General features: G+C 48.5%; 1 protein-coding gene across 1 annotated transcript in view; it reads left to right on the top strand.

Moving 5' to 3' along the window:
* The window catches only part of Tln2 (talin 2), a 237,056-nt gene that overhangs the window by 192,958 nt on the left and 21,654 nt on the right, over positions 1-22,444 (top strand). The window contains exons 45-52 of the mRNA XM_032911227.1: positions 1,746-1,912; positions 3,289-3,472; positions 6,458-6,583; positions 6,765-6,881; positions 9,644-9,829; positions 13,776-13,883; positions 19,309-19,414; positions 20,687-20,811. Of these exons, the coding sequence (XP_032767118.1) occupies positions 1,746-1,912; positions 3,289-3,472; positions 6,458-6,583; positions 6,765-6,881; positions 9,644-9,829; positions 13,776-13,883; positions 19,309-19,414; positions 20,687-20,811 (1,119 nt within the window). The remainder of the gene's footprint in view (positions 1-1,745; positions 1,913-3,288; positions 3,473-6,457; positions 6,584-6,764; positions 6,882-9,643; positions 9,830-13,775; positions 13,884-19,308; positions 19,415-20,686; positions 20,812-22,444) is intronic.

Below are 22,444 nucleotides of genomic sequence, written 5' to 3'. Positions count from 1 at the left end.
TCACAACTATCTGTAACTCCAGTCCCCGGGGGTGGGGGAGGGGGTCCAGCATCTTCTTCTGGTCTCTTTGAATACAAATGAAATTAAAAAGGAAGAAATCCCTCACAGTAAGTCCTCAAGCCAACCCGATCTAGACACTCCCACACTGAGACTCTCTTCCCAGGTAACTCTGGGTCACGCAAGTCGGCAATTAAAATCAGCCATCCCAGGAGAAGACACAGTTCTTTGTGGGCTTCTCTTAGAGAAAATGATTCCTGTGTCCATCCTGCCAAACTACACCCACAAGTCTCCTGAGACCCGAGGAGCCCAAGGAAGAGCATCCCGAACTCTGCCTGTTATTCGTGCTATGACGTTCCTGCTTGCCCATCGTGCTTCAAAAGTATATTTACCTTATAATCCCAGCACTGAGGAAGCAGGGACAAGCAGATCCATGTGGTCTAGAAGAATCTGTGAGCTTTCAGTGAGAGATCTTAACCCGTTCTGTGTGTCTCACCCTACAACCTGTGTGTTCGTGTGTGTGTGTGTGTGTGTGTGTGTGTGTGTGTGTGTGTGTGTGTGTGTGTGTGTGTGTGTACGTGCACGTGCACTTGGGCACACAGGAGAGAAGTTTGGTGAACAAATGAAAAATAACCCAGGGATTGACATCTGTTCCTGCTACACACACACACACACACACACACACACACACACAGAGAGAGAGAGAGAGAGAGAGAGAGAGAGAGAGAGAGAGAGAGAGAGAGAGAGCGCACATGGATACAAAGTATATACAGGGATCAGTCATGATCAAGAAGAGTGGGTATATACAGGCAGAGATTAAAGAGCCTTCAACTACTACGTGACTCACTGTTTTTAATCTATAGGACCATGGGCTGTCTTGAGGGACGGGAATAGTGTGCTTAGAATCCTTGGACAGAGATACCTCTCTGCAAAGAGAGTAAAGAGCCATCCTAGAGGGGACCTAGAGCTGTCTCTCACCACATCAGTGCTGGAGGAAGAGAGCAGAGCAAAGCACTGACCTACAGTAGGAAGGCAGATGTGTGGGGACCTAAGTAGCTGTCAGACATGGCTAATAGCAGACTGACAGACACGTGATTTGATTGTGAAGAGAGTGGTGGGCAATCACTCTCTGGTTATAGAAATTGTCTCTGGGAACAGGAAGGGCTGACGGTAGAAACTGGCACCCTGGGCTTGTGATATGGAATGTACTGGGGTGAAGCCAGCTTGCTGGACCCACAGGACTATGCTACTTAGAGGTGGGTGGTGACATGCCGAGGCCCCAGTGGGATCCTCTCTGAAAAGCGACCTGTCCTGATAGCCAGGCGAATGATGAGCATTAGCGGAGGTTGTTCCTTCCAGACCTAACTAAAAGAGTGGGAACTGCCACCCACATCTCAGGAGCCTAAACGTGATCCCTCAGCACGGTGTCAGAAGCATCGTAGTGACTTGGTGCACACTGCCGTGCAGGGACTAGTCACAACCGTCAAACACCTTACTGGGCACTTTACACGTGTTACGTTTTAATTTTACATTTAAGGAAGCCGAGGCTTGGTGCAGGGAAATGGGCTGCCTACAGTCAGGTGGCTTGTGAATGCCAAAGGGCAGGTTCTTTGCTCTAACCTTCTACCATTAACCTCTGGGCTGCATCAGCTCTTAGAGAGAGAATTCCATATTTTCAGTGGCATACTTTTCCGTCTTACTTTGTCCATTCCCTGGCTCCCCTTTACATCACCTTTTCTATCTTACAGGTGTCCTTGGTGCTGTCTGCTCTCCAGGCTGGGAACAAGGGGACCCAGGCATGCATCACGGCTGCAACTGCAGTTTCTGGGATCATTGCCGATCTGGACACCACCATTATGTTTGCAACAGCTGGGACGCTGAATGCTGAAAATGGCGAGACCTTTGCCGATCACAGGTACGGGGGAGACTCTAGCCTGCTAAAGCTATGTTTCGGTATAAAATATATAAGGGTTTCTTTTATCCCGCGCTAGCCGGCACCATAGGGCCACATGGCATCTGCGGGATATTTTTATCTCGGTCAACAAAGCGTCTCACCCACTAAGCTCCATCCCATCTCACACTGCGGACAGTTACTCTCTGAGCCTGGCATCAATCTCTCTACCCATCTAGCCCCCAGGACAGGTTGCTACCACACCAGGCATACACATCCCAATTCCATGGCAGGCTGGGTACATCCAGCCACCATACACTCACTCTTGAACTCAAGTCGCCACATGAAAGAACACACCACACAGTATTCTCTGATCCAGTTGATAAGATAAATTTGCCCATCTGGACAACACAAAATCCCGTACACACCATCCCTTCAGAACAGTCATGACAACCTGCAATATGTGCAGAGAGGAATCTTAACATCTGCCACCACGTTCTCTCAGCTGCCTCCCTCCTCCTCACTCTGGCCTCCTCTGCCTCTCCAAAACTTTTCTCCCGCCCATCCTTCCTTCTTGTCCAATCACAGGCCTCATTCTATCCTGTACCTGCCTTCTCCTGAATAATGGCATCAAAAAGCTATCTGTCTAAAGCTGGTGATCACAGTTGGTCACCCTCCCCAGGACTCAGAAATGGGGAATCTACAAGATTCTGTGCGGGGAATGTGAACTACAGCATCAGAATGAGCTGCTTCTCCATCAAAGGCTGGCTTTGTACCAGGGAGTTGCCCCTCTGACTGCCCGCAGACCCAGCAGGACCAGGAGAGGCAGGGGTGGGCATCTTTAACAGTCACTTCCCAAAGCCGGGTACCTCCTTGGAGCCTTCATTATATTAAACATAAATATTAAACATCATCATGAAACAAATACCTACGGGGCTGGTGCTGATGGCTCTGCTGATGATCCCTAAACCTTCATCACGTGTCCAGACCCTTTCACGTTCTCCAACCCGAGGGCTGTGCTGGAGTGAAGATTCTCTGCTCTGCTGTCTCTCCTGGAGCCTGTCCCCACAAGCTCTGATTCCCACAGGAGATGAACAAGCTGTGCACCCTTGCAACCCAGTTCGGCTGGGAAATATCTACGCGGGCCATAGGAAGATGCTGAGCCCTCACCTTCTAGGTTGAGCTCCCCTCTGGAGCTCTGTTCCCAGTCCCCTGTCTCTACCTGCTGTTTGAGTTTCCAACCTCACATGCATGGACCAACCTCCTCCCCTCGAGAGGGGGGTGGACCACTCGGGCCACTCTTCCCAAAGCCCCCTTGAAGGAATTTCCTTCCTTCCCGACTGCAAGTGACTAAGTTTTGTTCTGTTTCCCCTGTCTCTCTGGCCTCCCTGCTTTCTAAGGGAGAACATTCTGAAGACAGCCAAGGCCTTGGTGGAAGACACAAAGCTGCTCGTGTCGGGGGCCGCGTCCACTCCAGACAAGCTGGCCCAGGCAGCTCAGTCCTCAGCAGCAACCATCACCCAGCTTGCGGAGGTGGTCAAGCTGGGGGCCGCCAGCCTGGGCTCCAATGACCCTGAGACCCAGGTATGAATGGGGCCTGGGGCTGCCTTTCTCCTTTTCTCATAGACACTGCTTCAGGCTTCAGAACAGGGTAAAAGCAAATATCCTTAGAAGTAAACAGTGTGTGTGTGTGTGTGTGTGTGTGTGTGTGTGTGTGTGTGTGTGTGTGTGTGTGTGTGTGTGTGTGACAGGAAGCAGTTGACACAGACATGGACTGTGGTGACAGTTAGGGGACAGGCCCATGGATTTGCAAGGAACCTAGTCAGCCAGGCCTGGCAAATAATTGGCTGCAGGAGATGTTGGTGGGGTAAAGGAGAGGGAGGAGTGACAAGTGTCCCCTGTCCAGGCGGGAACAGTGTGTAGTTTCATGAAGCAAGAGAGCGAAATGTTAGGGGGATAAAGAAGGGGGAGGAGGGCTCCTAAGGGGAGAGGAATGAGAAGGGTGGGCGGACTCTGCTCTGTGACTTCTGTTTGGGAGGTGGTAGTTTTGCTGAAATGACTCACCTGAGCCTCGGTGCCCTCCAGATGACAGTCACTGCAGTCTTTGGTGTCTGAAACCGTCACACCGTCTATAGCAGCGCCTGGCACATGCCAGATAGGCAGCAAGTTGATGCTCCAGTGGTCTCGAGCCCAGTCTCGTGGAGTCCACAGTGGAACATCTCGCACCCCCCTGTGCTTTTATTCCCACCCTCCTTGCCTGCTCGGGGTCTGCAGTCTCGTCCTTCAGGACCAGGAGGACACAGTGACTTTACTAATTAACGCAGGGCTACCAGCCTTGTTCCTGTGAATCCTCCTCCTCCCTTTATTTACCACTGTCCTGGAGACAGTGGAGCCCCGTGAGGAACCTTTCTTGGGTTTTTTATCCCGGCTTGGTTTCCTCTGACAGCGCTGGACTTCAGAGGCTCTGTTTGCACAGTGCTTCTGCAGGATCCTGAGGTGGCTGTCCCACCCTGCTGGGAAGGAAGGAAGGAAGGACGGACAGACGGACGGACTGGAGTCCCTGTTGCTGAGGTTGGAAGCACAAACTCCAAGCTCTTCTCACTCAGCTGATTATGAGGAGAAAGAGGGTGGATCTTTCCACACAGAAATGTTTTGAATTGCTGTGGGATTTTTTTTTTCTTCTGAGAACTTTTTATTTTGAAAGATGTATTAGGCAGGAAAAGTAGAAAGACTCCCAAAGTGAGTTCTTCGAACCATCTCGGATCTTCAGTAACTCCTAGCGTTTCCTTCTGCCTTCCCCTTCTGAGCTACCTTGTCCTCCAACTCTTACTTGTATTTGTTGGGGTGAAAGCCCTTAGCATGCTCTTTGCCTCCACATACCTGTAACTGCGACTTATAGAGAACTCACTTTAAAAAAAAAAAAAAAAAAACGGGGCGAGTGAGATACCTCAGCTGGTAAAATGCCCACTGTATAAGCCTGACAACCTGAGCTCCACTCCCAGAACCCACAGAGGGGTGAGAGAAGAAACTAGCTTCACAGTGTGGTTAGGGTTAGGGTGACTGCCACACCTGAGTGGTGGCACACACAGTACTAATAAAAACTAAAATGTTTTATAAACAAGTATGTTTTAAAATCTGCTCAGAAAACAGCGGGCCCTCTGCATGTCAGTTACCTCTCAAGCAACCAGGATGGGACAGGACTTTCCGGGATGCTGATGTGAACAGCAGCCCTGATCTGCAGTGCCTCTCTCTCCTGCTGCACCTCTTCACTGCTGAAGGCTCAGGAGAGAGGCAGCCCTTCACAGACCCCAGCCTGTGGGTGCAGGAGGTGCCCTGGGGTCCCTCCGCCCTGTGTGTGAGGTGACACGACTGATGATGTGGAGGATGGTGGAGGGCTGCAAAGCCACAGTTTTTCTCTGTCACTGCTGACTAGAGCTCTGGAGTCTCCAAAGGCTGTATGTCTGTTATCCCGGTCAGTCCTCACAGCGATTGGATGGGCTGGGAGAGACTGGCACTGCTAATTCTGCTTGTAGAGGAGCCAGCCCAGGAGTGTGGAGGTGAAGCCTGGGGTCACGTCACGCTGACCAGAGCCCATTCCAAACCCCACTCCTGGCTCTACTGCAGCGACCCAGTTCATATCAGTTCTCCCTTTGGCTGGCAATTCAGATTCCAACTCCAGCGCTAGAGATAGTGTCCTATCTGGGATGGAACAGCTGCCGGTGTCTCCATTTATTCCTGAAGATTCGCCTAATGCCAGACCGTGCTCTGAGGTTGAAATGGAATAGGCCCTGTTCTAGCCTCATCAGGTCACCGGAGGGCATAAATTGTGGATAAATGAATAAATTAAATGGCACCACGAACCGCTGTAGGATAAAATGGGGCCATTTGGTTTGGTGTTCAGGGGTTAGGCCCTATGCTTGAGTCGTCAGGATAGATCTTTTGGGACACACATTGAAGCTGAACCCAGAGAGTAAAAAGAGCCAGGTTCCGGGTAGAGGAGAACAGCAGTGAGGACCTGAGGTTAGACCTCCTAGTAGGGAGAAAGACCCATGCGTCTGCCCATGGTGGGGCAGAGGAGCACAGGGCAGAGGCAGGCTGAGCGCTGTGGAGACCTAACTGCTCAGCAGCAGGACACTGACATTCTGTGCTTCAGGGTGAGTGATGGCACCTATCGTATCTGCTCCAGCAGCCTTCATCTAGTCAGCCTGTCGGCAGAATTGTCACCAAGGAGCCTGTGTATTCAGACCCCAGCAGCAGCATCTGTCTCCACTTCAGTGTCAGGGAATACATTGAGTTTTCAAGCTCAGCCTTAGCACGAGTCTCAGAAGCAGCAGGAATGGGACCAGCCCCTCAATTAGATTCATCATCATCATTAGCAACAGCAGCAGCAGCAGCAAGATCAGCCTCGCTGAGCCGCACAATCTCCAAGGGTGGCTTCCTGGGTGGCGTTGTCATGGTGAAGGATATGAAGCCGCTGATGCAGACTCCTCCTCCTTGCATCCTTGCACCCTGGCAGCAGTCGGCAGTGAAGGTCACCCCCCACTCACCAGACGACTTCTGCTGTTTCAGGTGGTACTGATAAATGCCATCAAAGACGTGGCCAAGGCCCTTTCCGATCTCATTGGTGCTACCAAGGGAGCTGCCAGCAAGCCAGCTGATGACCCCTCCATGTACCAGCTCAAGGGAGCCGCCAAGGTAGAGTGGGTCTCCAACTGGGGCTGAGGATGAGGAACTTGTAAACCAAGCTGTCGGAAAGATCTGAGCGTCTTCCCCGTGTGAAGGAAGGAGATCTCTTCTGTGCCATTTGGTCTGGAAATGGAAGGGTCAGAAACTGCATCTGAGACAGTGTATCCTCTGTTTATCTCTCCCCGTGCAGGTGATGGTGACCAATGTCACCTCCCTTCTTAAGACTGTGAAGGCAGTGGAAGACGAGGCCACCCGGGGCACAAGGGCACTTGAGGCCACCATCGAGTACATAAAACAGGAGCTCACAGTGAGTACCCAGCCGCCACCCTCATCTACCTGACACTGCCCCACATATGACTGCCACACAGGCTTCTCCGCAGTATGTAACCTACAGAGCTTCTACCTAGACCTCCTGGCCTGGGAAGCCTTACTCATCTGCCTTCTGGTGGCATTTGCAGTTGGTTACCTGTATGCCACTGAGTGTGGCTAGGATCTATTGGGACCGTTTGTTTGTGAATGAAGGTTGTGTGTAGGTCAGGATGGCCTCAGACTCTTATTTAGCTGAGGATAACCTTGAACTTCTGATCCCCCTGCTTTTACCTCTACATGCTGGGATAACAGGCGTTCACCACCATGCCTGCTTTTATGAAGGTGCTGAGGACTGAATCCAGGGCTCGATGTGTGCCAGGCAAACGCTCTACCGATCTGTATCCCTAGCCATGATTAGCCCACATCCCTAATATTGATATGCATTTCTCAGGACACTCCAGGCTTCAGTCCATCAAAATGACAGTAGGACACTGAAGGATTACAGATTTTTGGCCAAGAGGAAGAAAGTCAGTTTGCACAAGCCTTGTGTGTGGGTAAGGGAGATCATACGCATTCCTTCTTGTCATGTTGTTTGCCCACATGTGGAGTTTAAGGCTCACTGTTGGGGAAAGGCCTAGATGCCTTAAGCGAGACCCTCTTCAGCGTCTGGCTCCTTTCTGTTTGAGGTGTCTCTCCTTAGAGGCACTAGCTCAGTTCATTCTTGCCTCGTTCTAGCCCTGTAGAGCTACGGGCACCTGGGACTGCTATGGTGGAGATGTTCTGTTTCCTCTGTGCCCTGCACAGTTAGTTGTACATCAACTCCTCCTAATCCCCACAAGTGAAAATGCCCAGGAGGTGAGCAGCTTTGCCCCAGTATTTCTTTGTAGTAGGTATGCCCACAGGTATGCGTTTTAGAGGATACGCAAGCCTCTGCGGGGTCATCTGCAAAGGTGACGTGAGGGGCAGCACTAGAAATGAGTAACTCCACTGGTATTATTAGGGTGAGCCTTGGCTTCTTTCTCCCTGCCTTGAATGGGGCCTGCTTAGGGCATACAGTTAGTTCACAGTTTTAAAGAAGAAACTAAAGAACACATAATCAACTCAAAAGCAGATGAGGCCTTAAGGCATACTGTGTGGATGCCATGGGATGAAGTGTGTCCTATCTGGGGTCCAGATGCAGGCTCAGACAGCTGTAGATCCCCATGGTGTCAATCGAATGGAAGGTTTGGAACTTAGAATATCCTGGGAGATTATAGATACTTGGTGATTGTGAGTGTATCACAGTGGCTTAGGAATCATCCACATTGTTAAGTTGGAAGGATGGGGAAGAGAGCTCAGCAGTTATTACACTGGATACCAGCATGAGGACAGGAGTTCAGATCCCCAGAAACCCACATAAATACCAGCACAGGAGCTCACCTGCAATTCCGGTCTTGAAAGGTAGATACAGGGCATTCCCAAAGCAAGCAAACTAGCAAAACTAGCCGTATCGGTGAGCTCTGGGCTTGATTGAGACACCCTGCCTCAGTGAATAAAGTTGATTCCTGATACCAACCTCAGGCATGCACATACACATGCACATGTGTGCACACACACAGGCCAAAAAACATGCCATACACAAACATGCATACTGCCTACACACATATGTGAAAAATGGAACATAAAGTAAGTAGATAAAAGTCAGTGAATTCACCCAGAGTGTTTCCACAGAGCCCATGCCTGGAGAACACAGTAGTCTGGAGGGCTCTGTGTCACACGCATCATCCCACTGTGTCCTCAGGTCTGCACGAGGGACTTACGGTCCTGAGGTACTTAATTGTCACTGCCATTTTTAAGGAGCAGTGATGTTTGACTGATTGTCACATGGCAAGAATGCTGCATGGGTCCCCTGCTTATTCAGGGGAGTCCCCTATGCCAATAACTGGTTATTTAGGTCTGAAAACAGGCCAGCCGCTCCTGTGTAGGGATGGATAGACATGCAGCATACAGTCGCAGGGCTAGTCCTTCGTAATAAAGAGAAAGACCAGGTAGGGGTGAAGCAGAAGCAGCTTGCCTTAACTAACATAAAGTCATTGAGGCTTGTGTGTGTGTGTGTGTGTGTGTGTGTGTGTGTGTGAGAGAGAGAGGGAGAGAGAGAGAGAGAGAAAATGAGTGAATGTGTGTGTGTGTGTGAACCACGTGGCTATATTTTTAAGACGAGCTAAGAATTACAGGACCAAATGCTTCCCCACTCTCACACCTATGGAAAGTGAACAGGAAGTCATCCAAAGTGAGGTCTTCAGTTAATCCTGCCCTAGAGTCCACTTCAGGACTGAAGAAGGCAGCATATAAATACTGGGTGGTGGTATTTGCACATAGATAAGTTAGCACCTTAGAAACCTCTTCCTTGCCAGACAGTGGTGGTGCACACCTTTAATCCCAGCAGCAGATCTCTGAGTTCAAGTCCAGCCTGGTCTAGAGATCAAATACCAGGATAGGCAGGGCTACACAGAGAAACTCTGTCTTAACAAAACAAAACAACCTCCTCCTTGCCATGTTGTTTCCATGAAAGTCAAATGTCGGTGTAAGAGGCTTGCCACACTGGCATCTAAAAGCAAGACTCTTTACTGCCCTCAAATGAGATGGCTAATTTCCTGCCATGTGACATCTCCAGCTTGCTAGCTCGGTTCCTAGACACTAATGGCAGCCTGGCTTGAAAAGAGTAGGTTATTTTTGTCCTTTCCTTTTTGACTTTTCACCTCTTCTGTCTCTGACTTCGAGGTGTTCCAGTCAAAAGACATACCTGAGAAGACATCATCACCCGAGGAATCAATAAGAATGACGAAAGGTATCACCATGGCAACAGCCAAAGCAGTGGCAGCCGGGAACTCATGTAGACAAGAGGATGTGATTGCCACCGCCAATCTGAGCAGGAAGGCTGTCTCAGATATGTTGATAGCTTGCAAGGTAAAGACCGGAACATTGCTGTGGGTAGATGGATAGATAGCTTTCTGTTGAAAATGACCCAGTCAGTGTCCTGGAGGAGGAGGTAAACTGGAACATGAGCAGGGAGCAGCCTCACACCTTAAACTTTTCTGTAGACAAACATGGAGAAGGCACAGTTTACAGCAGCCTGGGGAAAGGTCTCCCTCGAAACAAGGTGGTTTGCTTTGACTTACAGTTATGGTAGCAGGATCGTAAGGCAGCTGGCCACACCATAGCCACAGTCAGGAGGCAGAGAGAGGATTCTGTGCTTGACTCAGGTTCTCTTTTACTCAGTCCAGCGCCCCAGCCCACCGAATGATGCCACGCTCATTTAGAGTGAGTCTTCCACCTCGGCTGTGCCCCTAGAATCTCCCTCACAGATGTGCCTGGAGAGTCTCCTAGGTGATTCTTAATCTCAAGTTGGTAATCAAGATTACCCATCACTGGTGTTTCAGTGCCTGCCCAGAGCGCCTCTGAGGTGTGAAAGGACTGTGATGCAGGTTTTCTAGTTTGGTTCTAAATGAGAAGATCAAGAGTGGTGACTCCAGTCTGTCAGGTGATCAGGGACCCAGGCACACTCAGACCAAGGTCAGAACTAAAACCAGAACTTACAGAACTAGAGCTCAACCAGCTCTCTGACTCTATGGCCAACATATGCTTGCCCGTGGCCTCCCAGGCCTGGTGGTCAAGGTTGCTGTGGTTAGTGATAGATTGACAGACACTTGTGTCCATGTATTAACTACGTTTTCTCATTGCTATAGCACCCTTTTCTCCCCACACACCCAAGCAACGAAAGAGAAGAGATGTTTCTTTCGGTCTCCAGTTTTAGGAATACCAGGTGACCCTGGCTGGGACAGCTCCATGACAAAGGGAGTTGTGACATGACTTGTTATATCTTGAAGGACCAGAAGGGAAGTAGATTCAAGGACCGTCCATACCCTAGTGACATAAATCTACCACCTAGCCCTGTGTCCCAGGGGATCCAAAATCTCCCCCAAAGAGCACACCAGCAGTTGGGGAACAAGTGTTGAAGCCTGTTGGTGGCACTGCCAATTCAAACTGTAACTGTCCTCATATCATCAGGAACATGGTTAGAGCAGAAATGGAAAGCAGCTCAGATTTCGTAGTCTCTCTTAGGGGGGTTCCCCTGTTTACAGACAGGAGATCGGGTAGAAAAGTAAGGCCGTGGTGTGCTTAGCCTTGGCTCATCCTGGGTCTTGGCTCTACAGAGAGTTCGGAATCCTTGGGGCTCCTTGTCTAAAGTGGGCCTAGGCATGGTGGCTCACATCTTTAATCTTAACCACTCAGGAGACAGAGGCAGGCAGATAGTGAAAAGCATTTGAAGAATGGCATCCAAGGTTGTCTTTTGATTATATGTATGAGTGTGTTCGCTTGAATGTATGCCTGTGGACCACATTGTGCCTGGTACCCACTGAGGCCAGCAAGAGGGCGTTGAATCCCCTGGGCGTTACACCGTTATGAGCTGCCGTGTGAGTACTGGGAATTGAACCCCAGTCCTTTGGAAGAGGAGCCAGTGTGCTTAACCACTGAGCCATCTCTCCAGCCCCAACACAAAGGATTTTTGAAGTCACATCGAAGATCCTAGTTGCCCTCTTGGAGCATGACCCTGGGGCTGAGCGGGGAGCCAGGGCAAATGTGGAGGTGAACATATCCCATGCTGCCTGATCTTAAAAGAATGGCCGGATTCACCAGTCCCGGGTGACTTCACCTGTGTGTGTTTCCGTACTCTGCTTTCATGTGTCTGTGTTTTCCTTAGATTTAATTCTCTACTTCTTGTTATAGTGCATGTAAGGTGGCTAGTCCTGTGTTGTCTGGCATTCTGACTAGTTTGTTCATGACCACAGATATTCTGTTAGCCAGTGCTTCCCTTCCTCTACTGTCTGATTGATAGGTAGATTGTCTACAGTGTTTATTGTAGCGAGCCTTACCATTTTGTTTTTGAGATAGGGTCTCATATATCCCACGCTGATCACTATGCAGATAAAGATGACCTTGAACTTATGCTGTTCCTGCTTCTATATCCTGAGCTCTAGTCTTACAGGGAAATACCACCATGCCCGGTTTATAGGGTGCTAGCTATAAAGCCCCTTTGCCTCTTGGATGCTTGGCTGGCACTCCGCCAACTCCCCTACAACTTTACTGTAAGAAATATCTTTGTTTGATTTATCTGTGCTTTGGAGTGTTTGCTTAGGAAGAATCCCAGAAGTGAAATTGGGGAGTCAGACTGTACAACCCTTTCATTATTGCCAGATTGTCCTCCCCCAAGGTTCTGCCAAGTTACAGAGTCACCACAGTTGGCAAGAGTGCCCTTCCCCCAACTCTTCTTGGTAACCTGCTCTGGTGAGGCCACTGGATAGCACCATGGCCTGTTTCACCCACTGTCGTGCCTGACACTGTGTCTCACATTTGCAGGCTTAGAGACGTGGAGGAAACAGGGGGATTTTAAGAGCCCAGTTCTGGACACCCCCTCACCAATATCCCCTGCCCCCTAACTTCTGTCTCTGAGGTTTGTTAGTTCTCAGGATAGTCTAACCTGACTCCTCAATGACAGCTGCTGGCCATGTCTGCCAAGGCAAGGGAGGGTGTTGCAACCCACACTGCCCATCCCTAAGAGAGGGGCGGGACTGTAAAACCAGGCTGGTCAGTTCCCTGTGCCATTTTCTCTTATTATATGGCTTGGGATTGTGTGTGCCTATTGCCCGCTGAAGCCAGAAGAGGGTGCCAAATCCCCTGGGAGTTAGACAGTGGTGACTGCCTTGTGAGTACTAGGAATTGAACCCCAGTCCTCTGTGTGCTTAACTGCTAAGCCATCACTCCTGTCTCCAACACAGGACTTCTTTTTTAAAAAAATAAAGCTTTTGAAATCACACAGAAGAACCAATTTGCCATATCTGAGCATGACTTCTGGGGCTGAATGGGGAGCCAGGACAAATATTTTGAAACAGAAACTCAGTTGCCCAGGCAGGTCATAAACTTGGGATACTCAGCTTCCCCAAGTGACTGAAATTATAGGCCTGCTACATTGAGACGGGCTCTGCCATGTTTTATGCCTTTGCCGTGACTGATGGTTTACTGGGAGTATTGCTTGAGGCATTCCTGTAAGCTTCCCAAGTTCTTTCCAGAGTGAAACTGTGGAAGAATCTCTAAAGAGATATGGTCTCCTTTTGTAGCAAATAAAAGATGGCGTCTCACACTTACACTTTTCCTCCAGCAGTCCTGAGAGTCAGAACAACATCTCAAACAATTTGTCATGGATGACTAGAGGTGGCAGGTCATGGTACAGGGAAAAGGCCTGAGACACTTACCCAGAGCTCTCTGGCTTGCTTATCTCTGCATGTGTATAATGTGCCATGAGTTATTACAGGGCCTGAGGGTAGTGGGGAGCTGCTAGCTGAAGCTGAAGCTTCCCAGGAACCTAAGGGCTCTGGTCACAGAGACTGTGCTGTGACTGCAACTTGGGAGGTTGAATGGGAACATGGGCTTCATTAGCCTGGGTCATAGAGATGCTGTAACAACTCTGCTGCTGCTGACAGGAAGCCAGACAGAGCCACTCTGTACCCTCCTGTGGGAAGCCTTAACTGTGAATCTTCCTGGATGTTTTAGTGCATGGAGAAGGAAGGTGAGAAGGGGTAGAAAGTACCAGATTCCAGATGTTTCTGTCATTGTCCCCAGGGTGCCAGCCTGCAGAAGGACCTGCTGCAGAAGCATGAGGACAGGAGGGAGGGACTCAACTCCCACCCAGAGAATGGAGGTGAAGGCCTTCACAGAGGTCACAGAGGTAGACTTCTACCTCAGAGACCAGGGTACCCAGCACTGCTGAGCTGGGAACTTAAAAGTGGCTCTTCTTGATTTAATATGTCAATATTGTCTTCTTTTTCCTCCCCCTCCCCACTCAATCTGTCTCCAGCAAGCATCCTTCTACCCTGACGTCAGTGAAGAGGTGCGAACCAGAGCCTTGCGGTATGGCACGGAGTGCACCCTGGGCTACCTGGACCTACTAGAACACGTCTTGGTGGTAAGGAAGGGTATGGGCAGGGTGGGGCAGAGCTGTGTATCTTTGTCCCTTCCTGGTTGATATAGGGGAAGACCTCCTTTCCCCAGGGAAAACCCCTCTTAGAGCATTCTGCCAGCATCTCTCATGAGTCTAGGTCTATACTGGGCAGACAGGTTTGATCCAGAACACTGGGCAGAAAGTGCAGCCTTCAGGAAGTCTCAGTGAGAGTTCAAAGGATCTGATTTCACTCTGGCACCAAAGAGGCAGAAAGAACATGCCTGGGGTAGGATGAGGGGATAAAAGGAGGCGGCAGTGGTGGGGGTCAGGTAAGTTGAAAGTCAAAGCCAACCTTTTAAGGCATTGAAAGGTCTCTCAAGCTGGGGAGATATTTCAGTTTGCTTACCATGCAAACACAAGGGACCTGAATTTGATCCCCAGCACCCATGTAAAAAAACTGGATGAGGCAACACACACCTGAAATCTCAGTTCTGGGTCTAGTAAAGACAGAGGGATCCCAGAGTCTAGCCAAACCGGCAAGTTCCAGGTTGAGTGAGAGACTCTGTCTCAACAAACATGGTGGAAAGCAGCTGAGGAAGATGCCTGATGCTGACCTCTAGCCTTACAAACACATGTATGTGCTGTATGTGTACCCATACACACACACACACACACACACACACACACACACACACACACACACACACACACACACACCATATTGGGAAGTCTTATTACAGAGACCCAAGTGCATTCTAGAAATATAGAGAACACCAGCCCCCATGACTACTAAAGAGAATCATTGCGAGTAGCCTCCTAGCCTCCAGTGGCTTCCCACCACCCTTGAGTGAATGTTGTAGGTCACGTCAAGGGAGCCCCAGCCTGCTGTATCCACTGTGGAGCTAGGATTAGAGGGCAAAGACAGAAAATTCTAGGCAGCAGATATGTCACAGTTATGGTCGGTACATAACCCTTAGGTTTCTGTAGACCCTGTTTTCTAGTCATATTTAGAACCTTGTATGCGCTGGAGCAGAACCCAGGAGAGTTTGTGCAAGAGCCAGGGAAAACGCCATTAACATATATGTCTCTGTGTGTGTGTGTGTGTGTGTGTGTGTGTGTGTGTGTGTGTGTGTATGACTTGTCACCTCCCATCTCTACTCCACCCTTCCCAAACCTAGAAATGAAAATAAGTCCCAGGCCACCTCAGGTGCACAATTGTTGTCTCTAGAAGACACCTGCCAAGCATTGGGTTTCTTTGTTTTTCTTTCTGTTGCCACATGAACTGGCACACCAAATGAATAACCTGAAACCCACGAAAATCTTTCCCTTGTTAAGGTCATCCCACAGTTCAGTGACAGACGAGGAGCAGGTCCTCACTCCTGTTATCCCTGGCTCTGTTCTGGTTCCAGCAGCCACTGCTTTCTTCTTAAATTATCTTCCTGTGTTAACTATTTCAGGTTTTTAAGGACTCATGTTCATCCAGAGAACTGCAGTCATTGCTAAAGTATTGTTTGTTGCTATTAGTTTTGTTCGGAAAAAAATAGTCGGGCTTTGGTGGCACTTGCCTTTAATCCCAGCACTCAGGAGACAGAGGCAGGTGGATCTCTGTGAGTTTGAGGCCAACTTGGTCAACAGAGAGAATCCCAAGACAACCAGGACTACACACAGAGAAACTGGCTCAGGGGAAAAGGAAAAAAAAAAAAAAAGGTAGTCTGGGATTTTAAACCTCAGGCTTTCAAAGTCTGAACTCCAGTGAATGAAAGGCTCTGTAAACTACATGAACCAAAGAAAGAACTCCTTAAGCCTCTGTAGACAAACCTGAGAAGACTTGGTCCCATGAGTATGCCTCTGGGACATACAGGGTCAAAGGAATAGAGCAGAAAGGCTTCCAGCAACATCTTCTTCTCTATAGGACAGTATACCATCCCTCATGATCCTTAAGGTATATGTTATATACCTCGCAGAGTACACCAAACTATTGTTATATGCTTTTTCCTATGCATATTAGAAATGATAGTTTAAATCAGAAATAGTCAGAGACTACTAGCAATCACTAATAGAAAAACGAGCAATTACAGCAATATACTGTAATAAAAGATACGTGCGGAACCAACGAGATGGCTCAGTGGGTGGGTGCTACACACTCCTGAGACCTGGTTTGATGTAACCCGTGTCCCGTGTAAAGGTGGGGGGTGAGAACTGACTCCACAGAGGTATGATACAGCTGACCTCCACGGGCATGCACCCCAACACACACACACATACACACACACACACACACACACACACACACACACACGTTTACACACTAAAAATATTTATGGTGGCATGCCCAGTCATCAAACAGGTGCACATGGATCTCTGAGTCTGAGGCTAGCACACTCTAATAGGGAATTCCAGGCCAGCCAGGGCTACATAATAAGACCCCACCTCACAGTCTCACAAAGAAAGAAAAAGAAGAGAAGAGGATGAATAGAGCCAGCGACTTTAAGCAGGAGTGTCGTAAGTTTAAGACTAGTCAGAACAAAATAAAAGATCCTGTTTTAAAAGACGGGGTGGGGACCAGTGATGGTGTGGTGAATAAAATGCTTTCCAGCCAAGCATGAGAACGTCAGTTTGAGTCCCTAACACCCAAGTTTAAAAAAAAAAAAATCAAAGCTGGCATGATACCACATTCTTACAAGCCTAACACTGAGGAGATGAGACAGGAGCATCTCTGATTGGCAAAGTCTACACTCAGTGAAAGACCCTGTCTCAAAATAGAATGTGGAGAGCGATAGACAGATACCCAGCATTGTCCTCCGGCCTACACATTACATTCATGCACGCACACACAGCCACATGCATATATGTGCGTGCGCATACATACACACAGACACCTGTCTGAGGGGAAGGAAGGGGTCCAGAGTCTCTGAAACATTAGAGAAGGTCCAGGAAGCATCCCCAGGCTACACATCCAGGCACCCTACTTAAGGGCTGTCTAGGTGCTGTGTCCAGTTCCAGCCATCACAGCAAATGCTGGTGTGAACTGGAAGCCAGGATGAGGAGGGGGTGCCACTGCTTTCTGTTCTAGGACCCTAGGAAGAATGGGCTATGTGTGCTTTCCCTATGGCTGCTCACATGGTACATGGTTGGTGTTCAAACACAAGATTCTTCTTGAATCTCCCGTAGAGTTGAGACTCAGCCTTCCGTGTTGCTGACCTACCTAGATGGCTGGTGAATCTGTTGACGGTGTGCCATGATTCTTCCCGTTACTCTATACAGCTGTTCTCCTTGCCATCCATACTTACGGTAGATGTAGGAAACATGCTGTTTCTCTGACAGTCTTCAGAGAACGGGCTGGGCCCAAAGTGAGACCATTAACAGAAGAACCAGCTCAATGGCATAAAGCCAGTGTTATAAAATGAGAAGAACTCATGCCCTCTTTGCAATAAGAATGTTTGCACATAAGCCTAGAGATGGCTCAGTGATTAAGAGCACTGACTGCTCTTGCAGAGGACAGCAGTTTGATTCCCAGAAACCATGGTTGAGCCCACAGCTGCCCATGACTCAGGATCTGATGGCCTCTCCTGGCCTCTGGCAGGTACTCACGTGCACGCCATATACATTCAGAGACCAAACACACATCCATGTAAATACGTAAGAACCTTTTTGTGTACCTGAAAGATATAAGTGCACATGTACACACACAAAGGAACACAGAACATAGACCATCTCTCAAACTGTTCAAAAGGAGATAGCTAATTTAGAACACCTGACTAGAGAACCCCACTTCTGCCTTTCCATAAGAATCTATTTAACCTTCAGCATACACGGGTCTCGATAGGCAGCGCCACCAAGGCTGCTCTAAGAAGCTCCTGAGTACCCATTGGCGTCCTGCACATGCTCCGTACTGCTTCACCTTAGATGATTATGCTCCACAAGGCAAGATGCTGACACCAGCTTCCCAGCCCCCAGTTGTTATTGTAGCTGGAGATCTGGGAGGCAGGGTTAACAACATTCGCATCCCTGGCAGAACGTTAATCTGGGTCCATGCCCTGATCAGAAATCTCATTGACTTAATCGCAGAATTAAAAATAGAACAACTCTCCTCCTGGCTATCCAGAGCTAAGACACTTTACCTCAGTGCTGCTCTCTACCTTAAAGGGCCATCTGTTCCCAGAAGTGGCACTCTGACTACCTCAAGGGCTCTTCTCCCAGCCGCAGACATCTTCAGTAGTTGCGGTTTGATGAGTCAAGTGCTTCCAGTTCCCACACCTGTAACTCCCCTCCACTTTAATGAGGTTTAATAGAGTAAAACGCAGCACCGATCCCTGGGTCTCGGGAAAGCGCTGCCATAAGTGAATAATGGATGTACTTCTCACCTGTAGACATCCCAGGCAGCTGTGACCTGCTTTTCATTACTACAGATTTGTTTGAATTTTCTACACTTTGCCCAAAACTCATTGTATAAAGTTCTCTAAGAACCAATACAACCTTCTATTAAAAAGATTCTTAAACACGACAGGGCAGCAGACCCACATTTTCTAGATAGAATTGCAGTGTTTTCAATTCTGTGTATATTGGCATATAGATTTATGTTATTTGAGTCTTATTAGCCCAGGCTGGCACTTGCTATCCTCCTGCATCAGCCTTCCAAGTGCTGGGGTTACAGGCATGTGTCACCATGGCTTCTCCTCGGGATTTTAATTTACAGTATCTTTTTTTTTTTTTTAACTGTTTGAGAATTTCATACCTGCACATAATGTCTTTTGGTCAAATCCACCCCCATTTCCTCCCATCTAGTTCCTCATTTACTTTTTCTACTAGCATTTGCCTCCAGTTTCCTGAGCTTTTTGTTGTTGTTGTTAATGGAAAAGGTGTGTGGCTATAGGGCCAGCTATTGGAGCATGGACATCATCCCTGAAAACTGGCTTCCTTACAGCCATAGCTCCTCAGCATGGACTGGGATTCTGTATGACCCCCTCCTCACCATGATAAGAGTTTGTCTGGCTTGATCTTTCATAGGTCCTGTGCATGCTATCACAGCCACTGTGAGTCCACTGCCTGGCTTCTTTATAAAAATTCATAATTCGGGGTTGGGGATTTAGCTCAGTGGTAGAGCACTTGCCTAGCATGCGCAAGGTCCTGAGTTCAGTCCCCAGCTCCGAAAAAAAGAAAAAAGAAAAAAAATTCATAATTCTTTTAGAACTCTGCATGAGTTTTAGCCGTATCCCATCCTTTGTTAAGTTCCCCCCAGATCCTTCCCCTTCTCTCTCCCTTTCCTCTTCCCCTCCCCTGTTATCATTGCTAACTGTATCAGAGGGACCCCTGATCCCAACTCTGTGTGAGTCTGTTGTCTCTCAAGAGCTTGAAGTCCCTCACAGAGATGTCCCTTCCTACCAAGAGACGTGTACCCCCATCAAGCAGCCCCCTCTTCTCATGCACCTGATGTGTCTTCCACCCACAGATCCTTCAGAAGCCAACCCCAGAACTCAAGCATCCGCTGGCTGCTCTCTCCAAGAGAGTTGCCGGTGCTGTGACTGAGCTCATCCAGGCAGCGGAAGCCATGAAAGGTGGGTCAGGGCCTCATGTCCTCCTGTACCACTGTGTTAGCTCAGAGGAGCAAGGCAGGAGCATGCAGTGTGCAGGAATAAAAGGCACAGAACTAGAGTTTGTTTTGTTAATGTTTAAAGTAGCACGGTTTTGCCCTGGTCTTCGTATGGACTGCTTCTACCTAAGTGGAATAATTCATCTAAACTCCACTTCTCTCGGGAGTCTCACCGTTTACGTTTAGCTGTATTGGTATTCATCGAATTATTTATTATCATTTGGACAATAAGCTCCCGTGTTCCCAGATGCTCAGAGCCTCAGGCAAGACGATTGCCAGTCTGAGGCCTGAGTGGGCTACAGAGCAAATTGAAGGCCTCATTGGGCAACTTTCTAAGACCCTATCTCAAAACAAAGGGAGGCAAGGAAGGAGGGATGAAGGTAGGAGAGTGCTCGCCTAGCACATGCTAGGCCCTAGTTTCAACCTCTAATCATACCCCCAAAAATTAATCGGGGACTGGAGTGATGGCTCAGAGGTTAAGAGCACTCGTTGCTCTTGCAGAGGACCCAGGTTCGATTCTCAGCGTCCCTGTGACAGCTCACTACCATCTGAAACTCTAGTTCCAGGGGATCCAATGTCATCTTCTAGCTGCTACAGGCATCAGGCAGGCATATGGTACACAAACATGCAAGCAAACCACGCATACACATAAGTACTTTATAAGTAATTGATAATACTAATAATAATATTCTTATATATAGGGAATACCATTTGCCCATCCTTACTCGCACAGAGTTTATTCACCAAGGGAATATCTCTGTCTCTCTCTGTGTCTCTATCTCTGTCTCTCTCTGTCTCTCTCTCTCTCTCTCTCTCTCTCTCTCTCTCTCTCTCTCTCTCTCCCTCCTTCCCCCCTCTTCTCCTCTCCCTCCCCCCCACCCTCTGCCACATGTTCCCTGAAGAGAATGTCAAAGTTCTATGCCCTAGAGTCTCCTAGGGATACCATGTACTCACAAGTGTACATCAGAAGGTGGAGTGATACTCAAGCTTCGACCCCTGGAATTTTGAAGCTACTTATTGCCTGCCATTCCTATGGATAGAGCTGTGCACATGTAGCTGGTTTAGAAAAACAGACGAGCGCTCCTTATCCCTACATCCAGATGTTGGAGATCTAGACAGGTCTGAGAGAATAGGCTCACAGAGCCATCCAAAATGCATATTTAGCTTGTGTCTGTGATTACGCCAGCACCCTCATGTCTGCACCCACCAAGTATGACTCTCCACGGACTGATTTTAGGAACAGAGTGGGTAGATCCAGAAGACCCAACCGTCATTGCAGAAACTGAGTTACTGGGAGCTGCAGCATCCATTGAAGCCGCTGCCAAGAAGTTAGAGCAACTGAAGCCGAGAGCAAAGCCAAAGGTGAGTGTCCACCGGCGGTTACCTGTCTCCCTGCGCTCCGGCTCCCTGTGGGTGACTGTACATTGGAGCTAAGTGTGGTCCAGAGCTTTTCTCCCTCCCTGTCGTCACGTCAGGAAGCAGCAAACACGTTCTGCCTGCCCAGCACCACTTTACAGAGTGTGGGGGGAAGAAAACCATGAGTGGATCAAGTTAACTGCCAAGAAAAGTACATCTGGTTATTCCGAGGAGAAACAGAACATCCGCGTGTAATTCCACCATGTGAAGCAGGGTGTGGATGTTTCCTGTCAAACGTTCTTGTTAGGAGATAGGAGATCAATATAGCCTTCAGTTCACCAGTTTCTGTTGCACTTTTGATACAGAAATACAATACTGAGTATCTTGTTTTCTTAGAAACGACAGGCCTGGACAAATGCCTCAGTCAGTAGATTGCTAACCAGGGAAAACATGAAGACCTGGGCATGGATTTACCAGCACCCACATAAAACACACACATGGTGGCATGTGCCTGTAATTCCAACTCTGAGGAAATCACAAAAAATCAAGATGGTGGTAGAAAGATGGCTCAGTTAAGAGCACTTGCTTTTGCCATTCCAGAGGACCCAAGTTTAATTCCTAGCACCCACAACAGCTGGTTCCCAACCATCTATAGCACCATCTTCAAGAAATTCCACTTCCTCTCTGACTTCATGGATATGCTAATGCGTGCACATGCATGCACACCTGTATACACACACTCACACACAGTTAGAAATAAATGTAAATATATATATTGAACTATAGTAGAGAAGCCGTTGAGGGAAGAACTTGGCGTGGGCCTCTGGCTTCCACATGTGCACGCACATACACAAATAGAGAACAATTCACGTCTCAAAGAGAAACCCAGCCCTAGACTGTTGCAGAGTGTACAGGATCCCGTGGCTGGCTAGTGTATTTTTCATACGAGAAGTGATCAAAATAAGAAATCCTTTTCTCTGCGGCTGTAGGAGCTGGGCAGTCTCCAGGGTCAGGCTCAGCCTTAGTAAGCAGCTGCAGTTCCCACCCCACACTTCAGCCCTCTTGAGGATGATAGGAAGAGGAGGAGTCATTTCCTTCCTAACTATGCAAGTCTTTACGGCTATCTGTAGTTCACTTCCCAGGGACCACATGTGTTTGGAAATGAAATCTGGCTATTTCCCCTCCCCACCAAAAAAAGTTGGACCCCCAGTTTAGGACTGCCTAAAATTTTTTTTTTTTTTTTTTTTTTTTTTTTTTTTTGTCCTACTAAAAGATGGCGTCTGAGGGCTGAAATACACCAAGTGTTCAGGAGGAGGTGTATGCAGTAGGCAGGAGGATAGTGAATCCATTAAGACTGGGGATTTCTTAAAGCCTTCAAGGGTTCAGACCTAGCTCCAAATCATTGGCCTTGATGGCAGACACATTTCAGATTCTCCTCATCAAGGTGTAATTTGAGATTTTTGACCTCTGACTTTTGTGTTTGCTGGGTCTCACTCCTGGCGCCCCGAGGCTCTCGGATCATCTGATATTCTCAGAGTTTAAGATCTGAGAGTCAGTCAGAGACAACTTCATTTTCGGGTTATGGTTTTTTCTACTTTGCAGGTCAAGTTAATAGGATGAGTCTCCTTCATCCTGCAGA

This window comes from Rattus rattus, chromosome 8 (genome assembly GCF_011064425.1).
Source record: "Rattus rattus isolate New Zealand chromosome 8, Rrattus_CSIRO_v1, whole genome shotgun sequence".
Lineage (NCBI taxonomy): Eukaryota > Metazoa > Chordata > Mammalia > Rodentia > Muridae > Rattus > Rattus rattus.
Note: the sequence above shows the minus strand (reverse complement) of the source record. Positions and strands in the feature narration are given on the sequence as shown.